The sequence below is a fragment of the Chenopodium quinoa genome, unplaced genomic scaffold (assembly GCF_001683475.1).
Source record: "Chenopodium quinoa cultivar QQ74 unplaced genomic scaffold, ASM168347v1, whole genome shotgun sequence".
NCBI lineage: Eukaryota > Viridiplantae > Streptophyta > Magnoliopsida > Caryophyllales > Amaranthaceae > Chenopodium > Chenopodium quinoa.
Genome location: NW_018744626.1, coordinates 5000129 through 5018762, shown reverse-complemented (window position 1 = coordinate 5018762; position 18634 = coordinate 5000129). Strand labels below are relative to the sequence as shown.

At 38.8% G+C, this 18634-nt stretch overlaps 2 protein-coding genes across 2 annotated transcripts; both read left to right on the top strand.

Moving 5' to 3' along the window:
- The first annotated feature begins 9638 nt into the window (after positions 1 to 9638).
- Positions 9639 to 11158, top strand: LOC110700646 (uncharacterized protein At5g01610-like). The gene is made up of 2 exons (XM_021878215.1): positions 9639 to 9859; positions 10628 to 11158. The coding sequence occupies exons 1-2, from the start codon at positions 9755 to 9757 to the stop codon at positions 11060 to 11062; spliced, it is 540 nt and encodes a 179-aa protein (XP_021733907.1). The 5' UTR covers positions 9639 to 9754; the 3' UTR covers positions 11063 to 11158.
- Positions 11159 to 12340: 1182 nt separating this feature from the next.
- LOC110700645 lies at positions 12341 to 18634 on the top strand. Its single transcript, XM_021878214.1, has 3 exons — positions 12341 to 12720; positions 16339 to 16458; positions 18261 to 18634. Exons 1-3 carry the CDS (start codon positions 12492 to 12494, stop codon positions 18413 to 18415), a joined length of 504 nt encoding a protein of 167 aa, XP_021733906.1. The 5' UTR covers positions 12341 to 12491; the 3' UTR covers positions 18416 to 18634.

Genomic DNA, 18634 nt, shown 5'->3' with positions numbered 1-18634 from the left:
TGAAACAAGCGGCGTGCCCCTCTTAAGTAAGAATAAAAAATAAACATGGAGAGTAGCCGACTGTTTGTCAGTAGGCATTCCCCTCTTAGGTAAGAATGAAAAATAAACATGGAGAGTAGCCGACTGTTTGTCAGTAGGCATGCCCCTCTTAGTACAAAATTGAATGAAACATCAAACTTTTATTAAGTAGCCCTCGACTATTTACATTATTCAAAAGAAATATTTCTTAAGATTATCTACATTCCAGGTTCGAGGCAATGGTTGGCCGTCTGGTGTTTCCAGACGGTAGGTACCGTCCCTGACCTCCTCATAGATTCGGTAGGGTCCTTCCCAGTTGGGAGTTAATTTGCCAGACTCATTAGCCCTACCAACTGCTTCCATTTTTCTAAGTACAAAGTCCCCCACTTTGAGTGGACGCCTGTGTACTTTTTTGTTGTATGATCTAGTCATTCTCAGGCGGTAAATTTCATGGCGCAAGACAGCATTGCCCCTCCTTTCTGGGAGTGAGTCTAATGCCAGGCGCATGGCTTCCCAGTTTGCCTTTTCGTCATATAGCATTACTCGAAGAGTCGGCTCGTAGTGTTCAATTGGAAGAACAGCTTCCGCACCATAAGTTAGGAGGAATGGAGTTTCTCCAGTCGCCCCTTTTTCAGTCGTCCTAATGGCCCAGAGAACATGTGGTAATTCATCCGCCCATAGGCCGCCTGCTCGTTCAATCTTTTTCTTGAGACCGTCTGAGATGATTTTATTAAAGGCTTCTACCTGGCCGTTTGCTTGTGGACGGCCGACTGATGCAAAGTGGTGTGCAATTCCTTGGTCACCCAACCAGCTTTTGAGAACAGACGTCTCAAATTGGGGACCATTATCAAAAACCATAGACATGGGAACCCCGAACCGAGTGATGACATTTTTCCAGATGAATGAAATTACATCCTTTGTCTTGATTCCCTTTACAGCCTCCGCCTCCACCCATTTAGTGAAGTAGTCGACTGCAACAAGTATGTACCTCCTTCCGCCTGTAGCAGGCGTATAGGGACCCAGAATATCCATGCCCCACTTAGCAAACGGTAGTGGGCTATGAATGGTAGTGAGGTCAGTAGCCGGACGGTGAATTAATTTGCCAAACCTTTGGCACTTGTCACATTTTTTCACCATCTCCATTGCATCTGCTTCTAAAGTAGGCCAAAAGTAGCCCTGCCGCCTTGTCCGTTGAGCAAGCGACCTACCGCCTATATGGGAAGCGCAGTAACCAGAGTGAAGATCGTCTAGTATCTCTCGTCCCTTGTCTAGAGTAACACACTTTAAATAGGGTTGAAGGTACCCTCTTTTGTGAAGTTCTCCCTTTATCATTTCAAAACTGGCTGCCCGTTTTTTCAGCGCTGCCGTCTGGTGATGATCATCCGGCAGGGTACCGTCTGTCAGATATGCCCTGATTGGATCCATCCAGGTTGTGCTTCTGTCTAGGATTCCAATAGGGTCTTCCTCGATGCTTCTCTTATCCATTACTTCCCAAAAAACAGTTCGGGGAGTATCACAAGAGGCGGATGATGCTAATTTTGAAAGGGCATCCCCCTGGTTGTTTTCAGATCTCGGCACTTGAGTCAGATGAAAATCTTCAAGGGATCCGACTGCCTGTCGTATCGCCTGTAAATACTTGATCATGGCCGGATGGGTTGCTTCGTATTCGCCATTATACTGACTCACTATCAATTGTGAATCGGAACAGGCGTCTATCTTTCGTGCCCCAGCCGCCTTGCACATGCGGATTCCGGCTAGTAAAGCTTCATATTCTGCCTCATTGTTTGAGGCCTGGAAACTGAAGCGTAGAGCATACTCGTACCTGTTGCCCTTTGGCGACTGACATATGACGCCTGCTCCACAACCATTTGAAGTAGAGCTTCCATCCACATATACCTTCCAGACTTGGTCTGGATCTCGAGAATCAGGGGGACGAGTCATCTCAACAATAAAGTCAGCAAAGGCTTGCCCCTTCACTGCTTTTCTAGGCTCGAAAGTAACTTCGAGGCTCTGTATTTTTATGGCCCATTTGAACATCCGGCCTGACGACTCCATGGTGGTCAGTGGTCGCTTGATAGGTTGATCTGTATACACGACGACTGCATGCGCCAAAAAGTAGGGCTTAAATTTTTTAACAGCCATGAAGAGCGCAAGACCAAATTTCTCCACTAAAGGATACCTCAACTCGGCATTTTTTAGTACATTACTGACAAAGTAGACCGGTAACTGACATCCGTCTCTTTCAGCAAGAAGAACAGCGCTTAACGCATGATCAGAGACGGCCAGGTACATGTAGAGTACTTCTTTGGGAAAAGGGCTGACCAGCCTCGGCAAGGAATGCAAGTGAACTTTCAATTTCTGGAAGGCCGCCTCAGCATCCGGCCTCCATTCAAACCTTGCCTTCTTCTTAATGGCTTGGAAGAAGTATAAGCATTTGTCGCCTAATCGGCTTAGAAATCTTCCCAAGGCCGCCAAACAACCTGTTAACTTCTGAACCTCTCGGACGGTACGAGGCGACTGCATGTCGATGACCGCCTGCACCTTCTCAGGGTTCGCCTCTATTCCTCTCTGATTGATAAGGAATCCGAGAAATTTCTCAAACTCAACTCCAAATACACATTTCTTGGGATTGAGCATGACATGGTGCCGCCTGAGTGTGGCGAAAGTTTCTCGGAGGTCCGACAGATGATCTATCTGAAGCTTAGACTTGACAATCATATCATCAATGTATGCCTCGACGTTTCTCCCAATCTGATCAAAGAACACAGTGTTTATCATTCGCTGGAAGGTGGCCGGGTCATTCTTAAGACCGAACGGCATGACCGTGTAACATTATAACCCTTGATCAGTGACGAAGGCCGTCTTCTCCTGATCTTTCTTCCATAAAGGAATTTGATGGAAACCAGAGTAGGCGTCCATAAAGCTCATCAAAGCATGGCCGGCTGTTGAGTCGACCAGGTTATCAATTTTAGGCAGAGGGTAGCTGTCTTTAGGGCATGCCTTGTTTAAGTCTGTGTAGTCTACACACATTCTCCAGGTGCCATTCGGTTTTTTAACAAGCACCACATTTGCAACCCAGTCTGGGAAGTAACATTGCCGAATGAACCCTGCATCAAGTAGTTTTTTAACTTCGGCGGTTGCCGCCTGACTTCTTTCTTTGCGATGGTTCCGTTTCTTCTGCCTTACCGGCTTCTTTTTCGGATCCACAGCCAGTTTATGTACCGCCAGGTCAGGACTAATGCCTGGAATTTCGTGGACTTCGAATGCAAAGATGTCCTTGTATTCTTTTAATAGTTTGTGAAAATCGTCACCCAGGACTCTCAGAGCAGTCGTCCCAACTTTGACTGTTCGCTCGGGACGTGAGTCGTCTAAGATCAAGTCCGTATGCTCACCAGCCGGCTGAGGGAGGAATTCATCCGACCGCTCCTCTGCCAATGATTGCTATTTTCTGTCTTTTCTTGCGGCCCCCGTCTGGGCTGCCTTTCTCTTCTTGTCGCCTGCTTCTTGAAAAGGCGCACTCTCCTTGACATTGTCAAGGTCTGTTTTTCCACCACTTGACCCAGCGGCCATGACAGTGGGCTTGATATCCGAGAGATAGCACTCTCGGGCCATCCTCTAATCTCCCCTTAGGGACCCGACTGTTCCATTATCCCTCTCAAACTTGAGCAACATAAGAGATGGGATTATAACAGCCTTGGAATTATTCAAGGTTGGTCGTCCCAGAATCATGTTGTAGGCCGAGAGTTCTTCTACTACCAGGAACCGGACTACCATGTGTCGTCCTTCCCCTTTTTCACCCAGGCGGATGGGTAAATCCACTCGTCCCACTGGGTGGACGAATCCTCCTCCAAACCCTACTAAAGGGTGGGATGCCGGATGTATGCAATCAGTCTGATATTTTAGTTTTGACAGACATTTGCTACTGATAAGATCTGAAGAGCTTCCAGTATCTATAAGGATTCGGCCAACTCTCTGGTTGGCCACTTTACATTCAATAACGATAGGGTCGTCATGCGGCCCCCTTACCCCTCCTAGATCTTCTTCAGTGATGACAATCTCAGGAAATAAATATTTGGGGGGTCGTTGTTGGTGAACGGAATTTACATCTAGCCGCCTAATATTGTCTTTGTTGCCCCTAATAATGGGACCGCCTCCTGCGAAGCCGCCTGCATTGGTGTAGACGACCGCATCATCTGTATCAGAGCTGTCGGCCTGTTGACTCTTTTTGGCCGACTGCTTTTTCGAGGAAGCGTTCCCAGTAGACTTCTGGACATAAGAGTCAAGATCGCCTTGCTCAGCAAGGCGGTCCAGATACCGCATGAGACTGATGCATTCGTTGGTGTGATGACCAACATCTTCATGATAATCACAGAATTTTTCTTGGTTTCGGTTGCTTGCAGAACCCTTCATGGGGACCGGCTTCTCAATTGAGATTCGTCCCTTGATTTCCTTTAGGATAGCTTGGCTATCCTTGTTAAACGCGTACTTTGGGGAGTATGGTTTGAATTCTTTTTTCTTCTTCTGGGCTGGCTGTTTAGAGGAATCAGCCGCCCAGACCTCTTTTCTTTTCTTTTCATCTTTGTTCGACAACTGTTTCTGTCGTCCTTCTTTTTTGTCGAACCTTTTCCCGTCCGACTGTTTTGTACTACAAAGATCAGTCGCCTGTATATAGGCTTCCGCTTCAACCAAGGCCTCTTGAAGAGTCGCCACCCTCTTTCGGACCAAATCAAATTTTAATGTCGATCCGTCTTTGAGGTCTCTGAAAAAGTCAGTATAGGCTACCTCATCCGGTAACCCTTGAATCTGTATTCTCATCAGGTTAAACCGCCTGATGTAAGAACGAAGCCCCTCCTTCTCGCCCTGCTGAATCGTTCCTAAATCAAGGGCCGTCTTCTTCGCAGGTATGTTCATGGCAAAGTTGGAGGTGAATAAGTAAGCAAGCATCCTGAAGTTATTCACACAACCAGTCGGCAGGTTGCCGAACCATTGTTGTGCGATTCCTTTGAGAGTCGCTGGGAAACACTTGCACCAAGTGGGATCATCCAACCCTTGAAGGTACATCAGGTTGGTGAATGCCATCAAATGGTCTTCTGGGTTAGTAGTGCCGTCATAGGCGCCTACTAATACATTTTTCACTTTGCCCGGCTGAGCGGCTTCAACAATTTCCTTGGAGAAGGCCGACGGCTATTCCCCAAGTCTAAGTAACCGTAGCTTCCAGTCCATAGGTTGGACATTCGTTGCTGCATGCCCACCAAACAGAGGTGGCTGCAAAAAATATTGTTGTTGCGGTAAAAATGGTAAGTTTGGTACCGCCTGGTCACTATGAAAGCCGGACTGACGGGAGGTACCGCCCGACTGACTCTCATGAAGCGACTGAGTAAGCCTCATCGAGGTATTGCGCAGACTGTCTTGGAAGTTTGAAGTAGAGGCCGACTCTGACAATCGGTCATTCTTTTTCTGCTCTAGCAATAGCCAAGCATTTGTGTATGTTCTCTTCGACCCATCCGCCTGAATATGACGAACAGGTTTCCTCTTTCCTGGAGTAGGAAAGCGGTACTTTGTGAAATCAAGGGCAGGCGGCTCCCACTTCCTAGAGTTAGGATGAGGGGTCGCCTCTCGCCCTTGAACTGGCTTCCTCTTCCCTGAAGTGGAAGGTTTCTTAGCCGACTGCTCCTTGGCCAGAGCAGGCTTCTTGTTGAGCAACTCTTGAATCTCTCCCTTGAAGCCCCTCATGAAGGTCATGAGTTCGTTTCTTGTAATGGGAGAAGACCCATCAGCCGGCTGCTGCTGAACAGGCGGTGCGCCGGCTGGATCACTGAGTCCAGTTTGAAGATGTTCCCGTTCCCTCCTTTCGGTATGACGGGTGCGTCGGGCCCTTAGGGTCCCGTCTGAAGCTGTGTGAGCTTCAACTTCAAATTCTTCCTCAGTATCATGGTCCGACTGAACTTGAGGGTCGTCTAGGGGACGCCTCTCTTCAGGAGTCGGTACAGACGTGGATGCCATCTCAGAAGTACTCTCCCCACAGACGGCGCCAAAATGTTTCGGGGTTTTCTGATGTCCTGCGGGAGAGTTACAATTCCGAGTCTGGAACCGGACGCATGTACCTGCAAAACAAACGGATGCTCCGGATGATTGGAGATCCGCCTCCGACGGTCAAGTTAGTACTTGATTAAGGAGTAATTAATGCGGAAATAAAAGTGATTGGGTCTCTCTAGATGAGAGTGTTAAATGTGCGTAATCCCCTTAATGAGGATTAAGGGAGGTATTTATAACCTTGGGAAACGTGCCAATCCTAGGTTTAGGTTAACCTAGGGCTGATTGGGCTTCCCTTGGAAGTTGGGCCTAGGTGGCCGGTTTCTCCATTAGGCATGGAGGATGCCACGTGTCATGACATAATAGGTCCAGGGTGGACGAATAGGCGTGTGCCACGTGGCAAACCCTGACGGTTCCAACTGGGGGAACACTTGGCAGGACCTGATTGGCCCACGTGGCGCATTCCGATTGGTGGGAGCAAAATCCCCTAATCAATTTATATACCCTATTATGATTGATAGTTATTCGAATTTTGTTATTGTACTTGAGTAATTCATACGGATTATTATTTACAAAATGACCTACTTCCGCCATTATAAATTACTCGCAAGAAAGGGGTATTATTTGTGAGACATAAAATATTCCTTTGTTGCGAGTAATATGTCACGGAGGGAGTATAAGTTTTGAACACACGAATGCATTATTGCTCAAAGTCTCAAACCATAAATCAAGCATTGTATAAAATTTTGTTCATCCCCCTTTGTAACTGAAAAAAAAAAAACTTTTATTCAATAAGAAATACTTGGTGAGAGAGGTGCTTACTTACATGTGAGAAATAATGTTGGTTCAATAGTATCTCTTTTCCTTACCGATTAATTATAAAAAATACTTCTTTTTTTAAATTTATTTTTAGTAATACCCCGTTTATAATTGTAAAAAAAAATCTAAGGGTAAAAAAGGAAATAAATAGTGAAGGAGAAGGAGCCAAGGAGGTAATCCTTGATTATTTAGCACCAAAAAGGCATTAAACAAGCCTCTAATGCACACTTATTAGGTAAGCAAAATATAGTCAAATCAAAAAAATTATTGGTAGCAAAGCAATTATGAAAACACAAATTAAATGCCGCACGTTTGAAATGGTCAAATTTACATAAAATTTCTTGGAGATGACGTTTAGTTTAGTTTTAGTCCTTGGTCATCATTCATCAAACACGTTGCTTTAGTCAATACTTTGTATGAAATTCCAACAATTGGACCTCCAACCTTGGAGGCTCTTAATTGATTTGCTCCACTTTGTTTTGTCGCAATCTTTACTTTGGCTTGTGGCCTTAAGAATTTGTTCTTGCTCTACTACTTTCTTGTGAATTTGGCATTAATTAAGAACTTGATAGTTGATACAATGGTACTATATAGTACTCCGTATATATGATCTTGTCCTTCTTGAGTATATCTCAATATCTCATTGGTATTTAAAACTTTGGCCGACTTAATACCGTGTAACTCCATAGTTAAACAAACCTTTCACCGGGGCGTAAATGTTTGATATAAAAAGTAAATATTATTTTAAGGGTTTTTCTAAGTTATACCCCTAAACTTCTTCATATTTTAAGCCGTGTTCATACTTTTTCAAACGTTTAAGCTGTGCCCTCAGCCTCACTAATTTTTATTAACAATAACCTTTTTTTTATTATTTTATTTTCTGATTTTTTTTTTAATTTTTGAAGTGTTAAACCAATTAGAATGGGACACGTGTCAAATAAATAACGTCACGACATCGTTGTCGATAAAATAACTTAACTTTCGTTAATGGATATGACTGTCAAAGGGTATTATTGATAAAATATCGTGAAGTGGAGGGCGCAGCTTATAACTTTGAAAAAACATGGGTACAGCTTAGAAATTCAATAACTCAGGGGGCATAGCTTAGAAAAACCCTTATTTTAAATAATGACGTGTTAGGAATATAGGAAATCATATTAGGACAAATCTTAGATATCGTACCAAAGGTATAGAATCTTATATACAGTCAGATGCATGGTATCTATATACTCAATTTATAATTATTACGGAGTACTTATTAGTTATCAATTTATAAATTTTTTCTTAAAGAACAATTGATGATGTATTTGTATCTTTAGGACATGGCCATACCCAACTTCTTATGATTTTAATCCGTATTTTTTCACATACATAGTAAATATCATTATTTTAGAAATTCACATTCAGTTAAAGATTCATAATCTTATAAAAATTAAATTTAGATAAATGAAAATCAAGTGAATACGACCATGTTGATCAAACACTTTGAAGCTCAGCTACTCGGCCCCTCATTGCGCTATGTGGTGCTGTAAAGACTAACAAGCCAGAGAAGTATTTACTTAACCGGCCCAGTTTATTGGGCTGTGATCTGTTTTAGACTTTTGGTTGGCCCGTTTCATTCTTGTGTGTTGGGCTGTGCACCTGTGCATAAAAAAAAAAATGCAAATTTTGAACATAACAAAAAAACATAATTTAAACCGTTAAACTAATCAATATCTTATGTTACAAGATTATAATCTTACACTAGAAAATAAAAATTATGTTATGATGATATGATCACAGGACCTAATCACCTAATGTTTGATAAGATGTCCCAAGGTTCTTGATTAGACTTCCACATAGATCATTTATGTTTGAAGTTATGTATAGAACCTTAACCTAACATATGCTTAATTTTAAATAAACTCGACTATTGGTGATCAACTAAATGTAAAACAACATTGTTTTACATTATAATTCATCTTATATTGTATAATGAAGTTGCTTTGCTAAATTGATTCTACCATTAGATCAAGAATTCTTTCTCCCTTAATCTTAATACCTATGCCTTCAAACTTTTTGTTCGTAAAAATTTGTCAGAAACATTCATCGATTAAAAATACTGATCTTTCCATTATACATTTATTAATTCAATTTCAATTGAAACATATCTTAACAAAACACAAGTACTCACACACATAGAATTTGATGATACTTATTATGAATGCCAATAAAAAAAATGGATAAAATAATCCTTAAAGTCTACAATTCTTAAGGAGTATAAAGCAAACTCGACCATCCACCATAAATACATACAAGTGCATTTTATGCAAACACCAACATGAAAATCATTCTCAATGCTCCCAGATACATTATGATATACGCACTCAATTACTCCCAGACTTCTAGTTATTGCTTCATACTTCTATCATAAATCGTTATATACCATATGATGCTTCAATAAGAGGGACAATGTAAATTGAAAGACTTGCCTCAAAAAAAAAATGTAAATTGAAAGACATCCAATATGCATAATTAATCATTGATTAAATAAACTCCAACTTAAATAATAAATAAAGTTGATCAATACATAATTTCCTTACAAAAACATTGAGAGCGTATATATAGCTGTCAATTTGGAGTATTATGTCGATTCGGCGCATCTTTACTTGTTTTTCCAGCTTAACATATAAGGACATAATTGTCACATGAATACATGATACAACTTTCTTATAATTAGCTTAAATTATAAACTTGTATAATTGGAGAGAGAATAATAATTATTATAGTAGAAGCTTCATTATCACTACATTACACTAATAGTTTTCCAATTTATTGCCCTTTTATTAATTCTTCATAATAGGGAAATGAAAAGAGAGAAAATAGATTAGAAGGAAGAGAAAAAATGGAGAAAGCGTTAACAAAAGTTGGGAGCTTGAAAGTTGGGAGTATTTGGATCTCTAAGAAGACCAAAGAAGAATTATCTACCGTTACTTATGATCTCTCATCGGTATGTTTTTCATCTACCGTTCTTTTAATCCTCTTCTCTTTCCTCATGTAGACATTTGATTTAATATGTTTTAGTTAGTTATATTTCACTCGGTTTACCTTTTGGGTCAATCCGAATTCTGGGATCAGTTTTGGGTTGTTAGGTTCCAGTCTTTCCCAATTGTTGTACTGATTGGTTTTAATATTTTGTCGTCGTATGCTTTCATGTAGCATTGTAGCTAGTTAGTTCACTATTAAACGCTACCTGTTTATTTTTAGATAGATTTACTTTTTTAGCTAGTTTAGTTGATAAGGTTTAATTAGCTTTTGGAGCGTTATGGTAATCAAGATTTAGGATCTAATCTCATCTATGTAAATAACGTTGTTACATTCATTTATAGTTTCCAACAAAAAAGTAAAAGACCATACACATTTATTTTAGATTTAGATCAAGATAGCATCTATCTTTAGTGCTTCATAATGTTTTCATTGATGCTAGGCCGCTAGGGTGCAAAAGTTTATTTTGAGTTCATTCCATGAACATTATTGTGTGTATTTTGTTAATTTATTTCAAAATATTATAATTTTAACGGGCATCTCATGAATAATCACTCTGTAACTTATACACGTGATCATAATGAACATGTGCATTTGAAAATTTTCACTTTTGTGCCGTACAATAATTTTACTAATTTCATCGCGGTACATAATTTATGTTTAATTTTTTTTTTTTCTACTTTAGAGCCTTGGTGTTACTTCAGACCTAACAAAAAGTTATCTTCAAATGTAGTCTATTTCAAGTACAATTGAAGGCAAGGCAAAATGGGTATTCAACAAGTTAAAGGGAAAGACTCAAAAACCCTTACCGGATCTCCTTCGAGACTACAACCTTCCGGCGGGACTCTTTCCTCAGAACATCGTATGCTACGAGTTTGATGAATCGAGATCGAAGCTCATCGTGTACATGTCCTCCCCTTGTGAGGTATGCTTTAAGGACTCGAGCATCATGAGGTACGCTAATCGTGTTAAGGGCACGTTATCGAAAGGAAAGCTTACGGGAGTTGAAGGTATGAAGACCAAAGTGTTAGTGTGGGTTAAAGTGACTAGCATCAATGTTGAAAGTTTCAAGTCTGATAAGGTTTTGTTTACTGCTGGTGTTAAGAAATATAGGCCTAAAGATGCTTATGAATTTGCTCGTGATGCTGTTAAAGTTGAAGAATTTTGATGCATGTACTTTGTGTATATTAGTTCTTGTTAGTCTTGTGTGTTATTGTGTACCAATCAAACAAAAATTGTAACTTATTACTCTATGAAAAAAAAATTGAAAGATTTGCAAGCTTGTACTAGTTTTTTTTTTTTTTTTTTTTTTTATATATAAAATATTTAATTTTACTCGTGTTCAGATAAAGGTAGGTGTACTCAATGACATTTTGGAATTATTTTGAAATTTTAATGTAAGCCAGGAACACTATAAGAAGATTCTATGTGATTTTAAGTTGATCATCAAATTTTATGTAATTTTACATTGACTCAAAATTGACTAAAACCTACTTGACTTGAAAATGAAAAAGGCTGAATTAAAATGACAAGTACGGCTGTTCATCGGTCCAAGATTGGACCGAACACCGAAAATTAGAATTTTAAGAATCAAAGACCGGACCGATTAAACTAGGACTAAACCCAGACCAGACCGAAAGAATCGGTCCAAAACCCGGACCAGACCGCTTTGGACCGATTTAAGAATTTTTTTTAAAGAGAATACTAAATTTTTAATAAAGTTATGGAAAACACAAAAAAAAAGTAAAGGAAAAACTATATTGTAACTTCAATTTTACGTCTTTTTTGTATGTTTAGTACAAAAAAACTTATAATGTCAAAGTTTTCTAAGCTTATTAAGGATAATTTTAACCATTATTTAAGGTTTTACACATATTTTTAATAAAAATAACCGGTTCGGTCCAAAACCAGTTTCTATAGGGTTTTGAACAAGACCGGACTGATTAATTCGGTCCTTTCCGGTCTGGATTCGGTTTGGGGTTGTCTAGTCCATTTTTCCAAGTATGGACCGATTTATGAACACCCTTATTGACAACCAAAGCATGTCTTAAATTCACATGACACCATGTCGTGCTTATGTGCACTTGCAATTTCACTTATTTTGACCTCGCTTTACGGTGTTTGATTTTTTAGAAAAGAAAAATGAATCATGGCCAACCAAGTACCCAAAAGACCAAAATAGAGGTGTCAATTCAGGTATCTAGATCGGGTTCGATGATATCGGGTTGGACAATTTTCAAAATTAACCATAATAAATTATTGTATCCACGCTAGCCACAAGCTAAATCAATATTTTTTTAGGTCGATTTTAAATCGGATGGGTCGGGTTGGTGTGGCTTTGACACCTCTAGGCCAAAATGGTAACATGTGGTGTTGTGCTTACCCCATGGCCATACTCCTAACATGCCGTGATTTTTTCAAGATGGTTCGTGCCATACCCTGGGCCAGCCCAACCATTGCCACCTTTATCCACTAGCCCTACAAAACACTAAAATTCTGCAACAAAATCTCTGCATCAAACCAAAAATGGCAAAGAAAATCCCAAATCCCAAGAACAACAGTATCAGAGAATTGGAAACTGTAGAATACCCAATCAAATGAGCAAAAACAATGGCGAAAAAGAAGAGAATGATAATCAAAATTTGAGGCCAAGATTCTTTGATAAGAAAGCTAAGAACTTGTGCTGGGCTAAAGCTGCTCTTGTCCCAGGCCGTCATCCCGACCGTTGGAGGAAGGATGTTGCCGGCAACATCGTTTGCAAGCGTTTCTGCAATTGTTCTGGTTGTCTTTGCTTTGAGTATGATCATATTGTTCCTTTCTCCAAAGGTCATTTCTCCTCTCAAAAATTCATTTTTCTTGCTGGGTTTTGTCTGATTTTTGTTGGGTATTTCTTTAATTTGTAATAAATTTATTTATATGCTCTTGGATTTCTCTTGTATGTTATTGGATTTTGAGTGATTTTTGTATGCTGAATCTTAGGTTTTTGTGCTTTGAGTGATCTATGTTGAAATTTTGATTATTTCATTGTAATTTTAATGGTTTTGTGTGATTTTTATTGGCTTTTGTGTCCCAAAAAGTAGATTTGATGTGAGTTTGAAGAAAAGGGTAGCTTAAGAGATGGAGATGAATGGTGCAAGTTGGGTATTTGATTACTAGTTGATTGAGATTTTGTGTTGTAATTAAGAGTGAGTGATGGGCAAAAATTTTGGGATATCTGTATGTTTCAACTTGTATCTTGTAGCAAATTGAGATTTAGTATCCTGCATTGAAAGTGATGAGTGGTGTATTTGTGTGATGTATGACCAATATCTTCTCGTATATTTTAGCTTCGCTTGGGTGACTTTTTAGGTGGAAGTTAATGATATGAATGGCCAAGGATGACAATGTCAGGTTTAGAATTGAGGCTGCTTGCATGGTGTTAAGTTTGAGAGGAAAAAAGATAAGCTGAGTTGCTTTGGAAAATTTTGGATTGGCACCGAAAGGAGGTCAACAAATGGAGTTGTTTGGCCATTTAATTAGTTTGGAGAAGTGCAAAGGTTATCATTAGCTTATCTGGATTAAGTATTACTTTGTTATTTTTTTAAATGTTGCAAGTTTGCAATTGATTGTTGATGGTTGATAGACAAAATAGACTTTACCTGACTGCGAAGTTTGTAGGCACTTAGTATTATGTGTTGAAGTTATCATATTATTCTGTACTCTAAGCTAAGCTTGGGAAATTGTCAGTTCTAGGTCAATTTAACATGGATTTATCAACCCAAGTGGAGCACATTTTGCGGCAACTAGAAAAGCGTTGTTGCCTTGTGGGAATCAAGTTGTGATTTGATATAGTGAGACTGATTGATTGTTTAGGTTGCCTCTTTGTAGTTTTGGTGGCATCTATCTTAAAGATCAACATTATCCTTCACGGTGTCTAAAAGTTGATAAGGGGCCTGATTATATCAGTTCTATATTGCCGCCTTCACACATTTTTATGAAGTTACACCAAATTTATACACACGTAATGTTATAAGCTGGGATATGAACTGTTACTCGTTTGCTGACGGTTATACATTTGGCAATGGAACTTTCCTTGCATGTTTCTTTAAATGGCGTCTGGAAAAAAAAAATGATAACTCCCTCAGTTTCACAATCAGCTTAAGATTTGCTTTTACACAGTCTTCAAGACATATTTTATTGTAGTGATGTGTGTTTGAGCTCCATCAGGCATTGAAATGATGAAGTCTGGTGTTACTCTTCAAATATTCTCTGCAACTAGGCTCTAAGAAAAATGCAGCACCTAGAGTACATAAAGCGTGTGGGGTGCCTAATACATGTAATACTTATGCACCCTTGGGGCAAGTAGGAAACGCATTTAGAGAACTTGGTGTAGAAGCATGACAAAATGATTTGCAATAGCACGAGATGTGTACCTGTGAAGCTGTTAAATGATTGTTTATAAATTGTTTGAAATGGAACGTTTTGTAGATCCTTTAGGCATGTTGAGTGGTTAAGTGACGAATTCCTGGGGCAGGCTTAAAATCAAACTTGAAGGCCGTTAACAGAGTTAAAACAGTAATCACATTTGTGAGAGATCCTTTAGGCCTGTAGAGTGTCTGAGTGGTGAATTTCTAGGCTAGGCTTAAAATCAAACTTCAAGGCCTCAAACAGAGTTGAAATAATAATCACCTTTTTTGTTGTATATCCTTTAGGCCTGCAGAGTGACTGAGTGATGAATTGTTGGGGCAGTTTTGAAATCTAACTTCAAGGCCTCTAACAGAGTTGAAATTTTAATCACTTTTTTTTTTGCGGTATATCCTTTAGGCCTGCAAAGTAGCTGAGTGGTGCATTGCTGGGAAGTTTTTAAATCTTACTTCAAGGCCTTAAACAGAGTGGATAACTTGATATAGTAATCACCTTTTTGCTCATAGACAATGCCTGTTGGCCCTTTCATCTGGCAGTTAAAAGCCAATCCTGAATTCCTGATTTCTTATTGGAATTACCCATGGGTACTAATAGCATTTCCGCCTTAGTCCCATTAAAACTTTACATTGAGAGTCGAATATTGCAGATCTCTTCCAAGTTATATGGGTATTAGCTAAACATCTGGTAGGAGTGACTACATACTTGAGACCTTGACTTGATTCAAATAACCTGGTTTGGAAGCTCACATCAATTTAGAAGCCCCGCAAGTTCCTCCAGATGCTCTGGAAATTGTATGGCAAATTCAAGGTGTGACTTCCATCTTCCAAAGCCTCATTAGTTGTGGCAGCTTTCCATTACTAAGTGATATGAGTGTATTACATATGTTAGATATTTTCATGCTCTTTTGCCTTGAATCCCTAGAACTTTCCTATTATGATTGGAACAATAGGTTGGAACTTGGAAGTGAATAAATTTTTGGTTGAATTAATTGAATAAACCATTTTTTCTGTTATTTTTTTACTCCTTTTTTGGCAATTTGTTGTTGATGTCTTTTAACCATGGTGGCTGCTTTTTACTTAAAACCCTGCTGAGGACTATATTAGGGTTCTTTGAAGTCTCTTAATCGATGATGTATCATTGCAACTTAATTTAGTGGTTAAAATTTCAAAAACATCCAAGACACGTGCTTTTGTCTTTCAGGGCTCGCAGGTCAATTGACGTTTGTTTTAACCTAATATTAAAAAATTTGTTTTTAATCTTGTTTGATTGTTTTTATCTTTTTAACCTCAATTTGTGTGGTTTTAATTTGAAAATGAATCAAAAACACTAGCTATTTTAGAGGAGAGCTCACTTTGACCTCATTTTTACACGCTTTAAAGAATTTGCTTTATTCTTGTTTCTTTGACTTTTGATCATATTTTAGACTGTAAATTTCTGTTTAATTTTTTTCCCAGTTATGAACTGTCTGAGGCATATGGGATGCACTGTTGAAATGTTGTGCATGCTCTTTTGCACTCTCAAATGGGTTATTTGAGCATCTGGATGTGTGTGAAATCTAAAGAAGTAATTGACTGTCTTTAAATTTTTTTGGAGGTAGATGTAATAGAGTTTATTAGAGTTACATTTAACTGCCAAAACATTATCCACTTTCCTTTCCTTTTGTGAAGATGAAAGCATCATGAAACAAGGGAACATGTTAGGATATACAAGTATTTTCCAATTCCCTTCCTCTGCCTCGCTCAAATTACTTTAATTCCATCGCCTCTTCTTAAAATCACTTCCACCCTGAATGAAGCATCCAAATATAAAGATTTTTTCATCAGACATGATAACTGAAACCGATTGGGCACCTGAAAGGACAAATAAAGAATATTTATAAAGTTTTGTCTAATTTCACCCTTAATTTTCCTTTGCATGGTGAGCATTTGCATTTGATATAAAGTTTGGTATGTTGTATTTGCCTTCTTATACAATGTCATAACTAAGTGACAAATTTTTACATTTCAAGGGATGCTTGAACATTGGAAACTGTCATTGTAGGAGGTGAGTCCACAATGGACAATTGTCAGATCCTTCAGACTAGGGTCAACCGATACAAATCTGACAAAGAAATGGATCCCAAAATACTGAGAGGCTATTCCTGTGATTTGAAGTTTACTGGTATGTTTCCCTGCATTGCTATTACTCCGTATTTTTTAAAAAATTATTTTATGTTACCAATGTTCCATATTTGCACTTGATAGAAAATTGTATATAGACATTGAGCATGTTTCGTTATTGGTACTTTTGAGGACAAGACTGAAGAATGAATACGTTGATTCTCTGAGATAATTATAAATGCATTTTATAAAACATACAGCACTCGTCACTTGGATATTTGACATGTGGGGACTTAGAATTGAAAGCTATACTTTGATCCTCCCCAAATTCTTTCCACATGCACCCTCCACAATGGTTTATGCTCATTGTTCAGATATTTAGCCCATCATCTTTCTTTGAACCTACTAAATGCATATTGGCAAATCTATTGTAATAGAGCCTTGGGATTTGCTCTTAGTTTGCATTATGAGAACTCTCAAAAAGAAGTGTAATTTAAGCAGATAATTTAATTCATGTCCTTCCTCTAGAATGCACAAAACAAGATATGCCTAGGTTAAAAATCTAGTAGCAAAAATGACAAGCACACAATGATGGGAAGGGTATCTAACTTGGTCCGATCATTATTTACGCTCAAAAAAGTATAAGCACACATAGTCAATGTGAGCTTTATGGATTTTTGTCTCTAGATTTTAACTTAGACATATCTTGTTTCTTCATCTTTGAGAATGTACATGAATTGAGCATTGTTCTTGGTGGAGGGGAAAGGCAGGCCCGTAGTTTACAAAATCCAAAGAGTAGTGGGGATGCCAACCACTTTTGTAAGCGGCTGGCCACCCATAGTGGCCACTATGCATATGTGCTGCCACTTGAGGAAAAAGGATCAAATCTCCGGGAACCCGATGATAAAAAACGGAGACGTAGGAGTACTTAGGATCGCCCTTATAGTTACATCTACCCCCATCTAATTGATAGTAGGGGGAGGGGGAAGGGTAAGTGTGTGGTTCCTTTATAGAGATAGAGGTGCCTTACCAATAAGGATAGGTGGGTTGACCATCACCACCGTAGCTAGGAACAGGGCGTTCTTAGGGAGACAAATTGGGATTTTATCATGTGGAGCTATATGGCCTTGGTTCACATAATTATTATGTATAAATAATAAACCATAATCCTCGCTTTATATTTTCTATGTTCATATGCAATTTAATTAAAAAAAAAATGTGGCAATTTATAAGCATTACTCCCACCACAGGCTAGCATGGACATTCATATCCACATCAAAACCCTCCATGAGTTGGCTCCCAAAATTCTCCATTTCTCATTAGTGTAAATCTTCACTGTTCCTAGAAGCATAGTGATAAAGAAAAACAATTAAACAGCAGCTAATTTGTGGCAAAACTACAACAAATGAACTATATAAAATATGGAAGGGACTATTGTTGAACAAATAGAAGTAGGGGTTTTAAATAAAAAGGAAAGGGAAAAATGTGGAAAGGGAGAGGGTTTGAGCACAAAGAGTTATACTTGTACCTTCCTCATTGCCTCATTATCTATGCATTTTTATAGCCCATCTAGGAAGTGTGTTGTATTAGATGAAATGTCCATTTTCTTTTCCCTCTTTGGGTTGGGAGTATTGTAGATTTAAATTCTGCAAAGATGCATGAGCTATGGATTATGATGTGGCTGTATGTCATTCCTTCGTGACTTTTGTAGGCAGTTTTAAAAGGAACGTTTCCTGCTTATATTATCTCGGCTAAATTGCTTGTGCTGTATTCTTTAGTAATTTTTGCCAAAAATTTTAAGTGATAAATGCATGCTAAACGTTTGCAATTGTTTATTGAGTTTTGGAGATAATCTTTTTGCAGACAAAGAACTTGATATAGTTGAGATGGCTGTGTATGGGGACGTGATGCGGCCAGGGAATCAATGTCGTTGCAGGTCTATTGCTGAAATGCTTGGAACTTTCAAGGCCAAAGATCACATGGCGCCTTGCAAGTTGCCATACGTTGAAGAATCATGATGTTTTATACCAAATACGAAGTATGATGGTTGATGATTTTTTCAATTATATTCATGTTCTGGAGATTGCCAATGCCGTCAAATTGTAGAACATAGGCAACTTAGCATCTTCATGACAAACATAAACTTTGTGGAACTGATTATATTTGATTATTGAACATTGAAAACAGGATTTTAAAACACTGGAATTGCAAATTAGTTTGTCATTGGATTTTGTTCA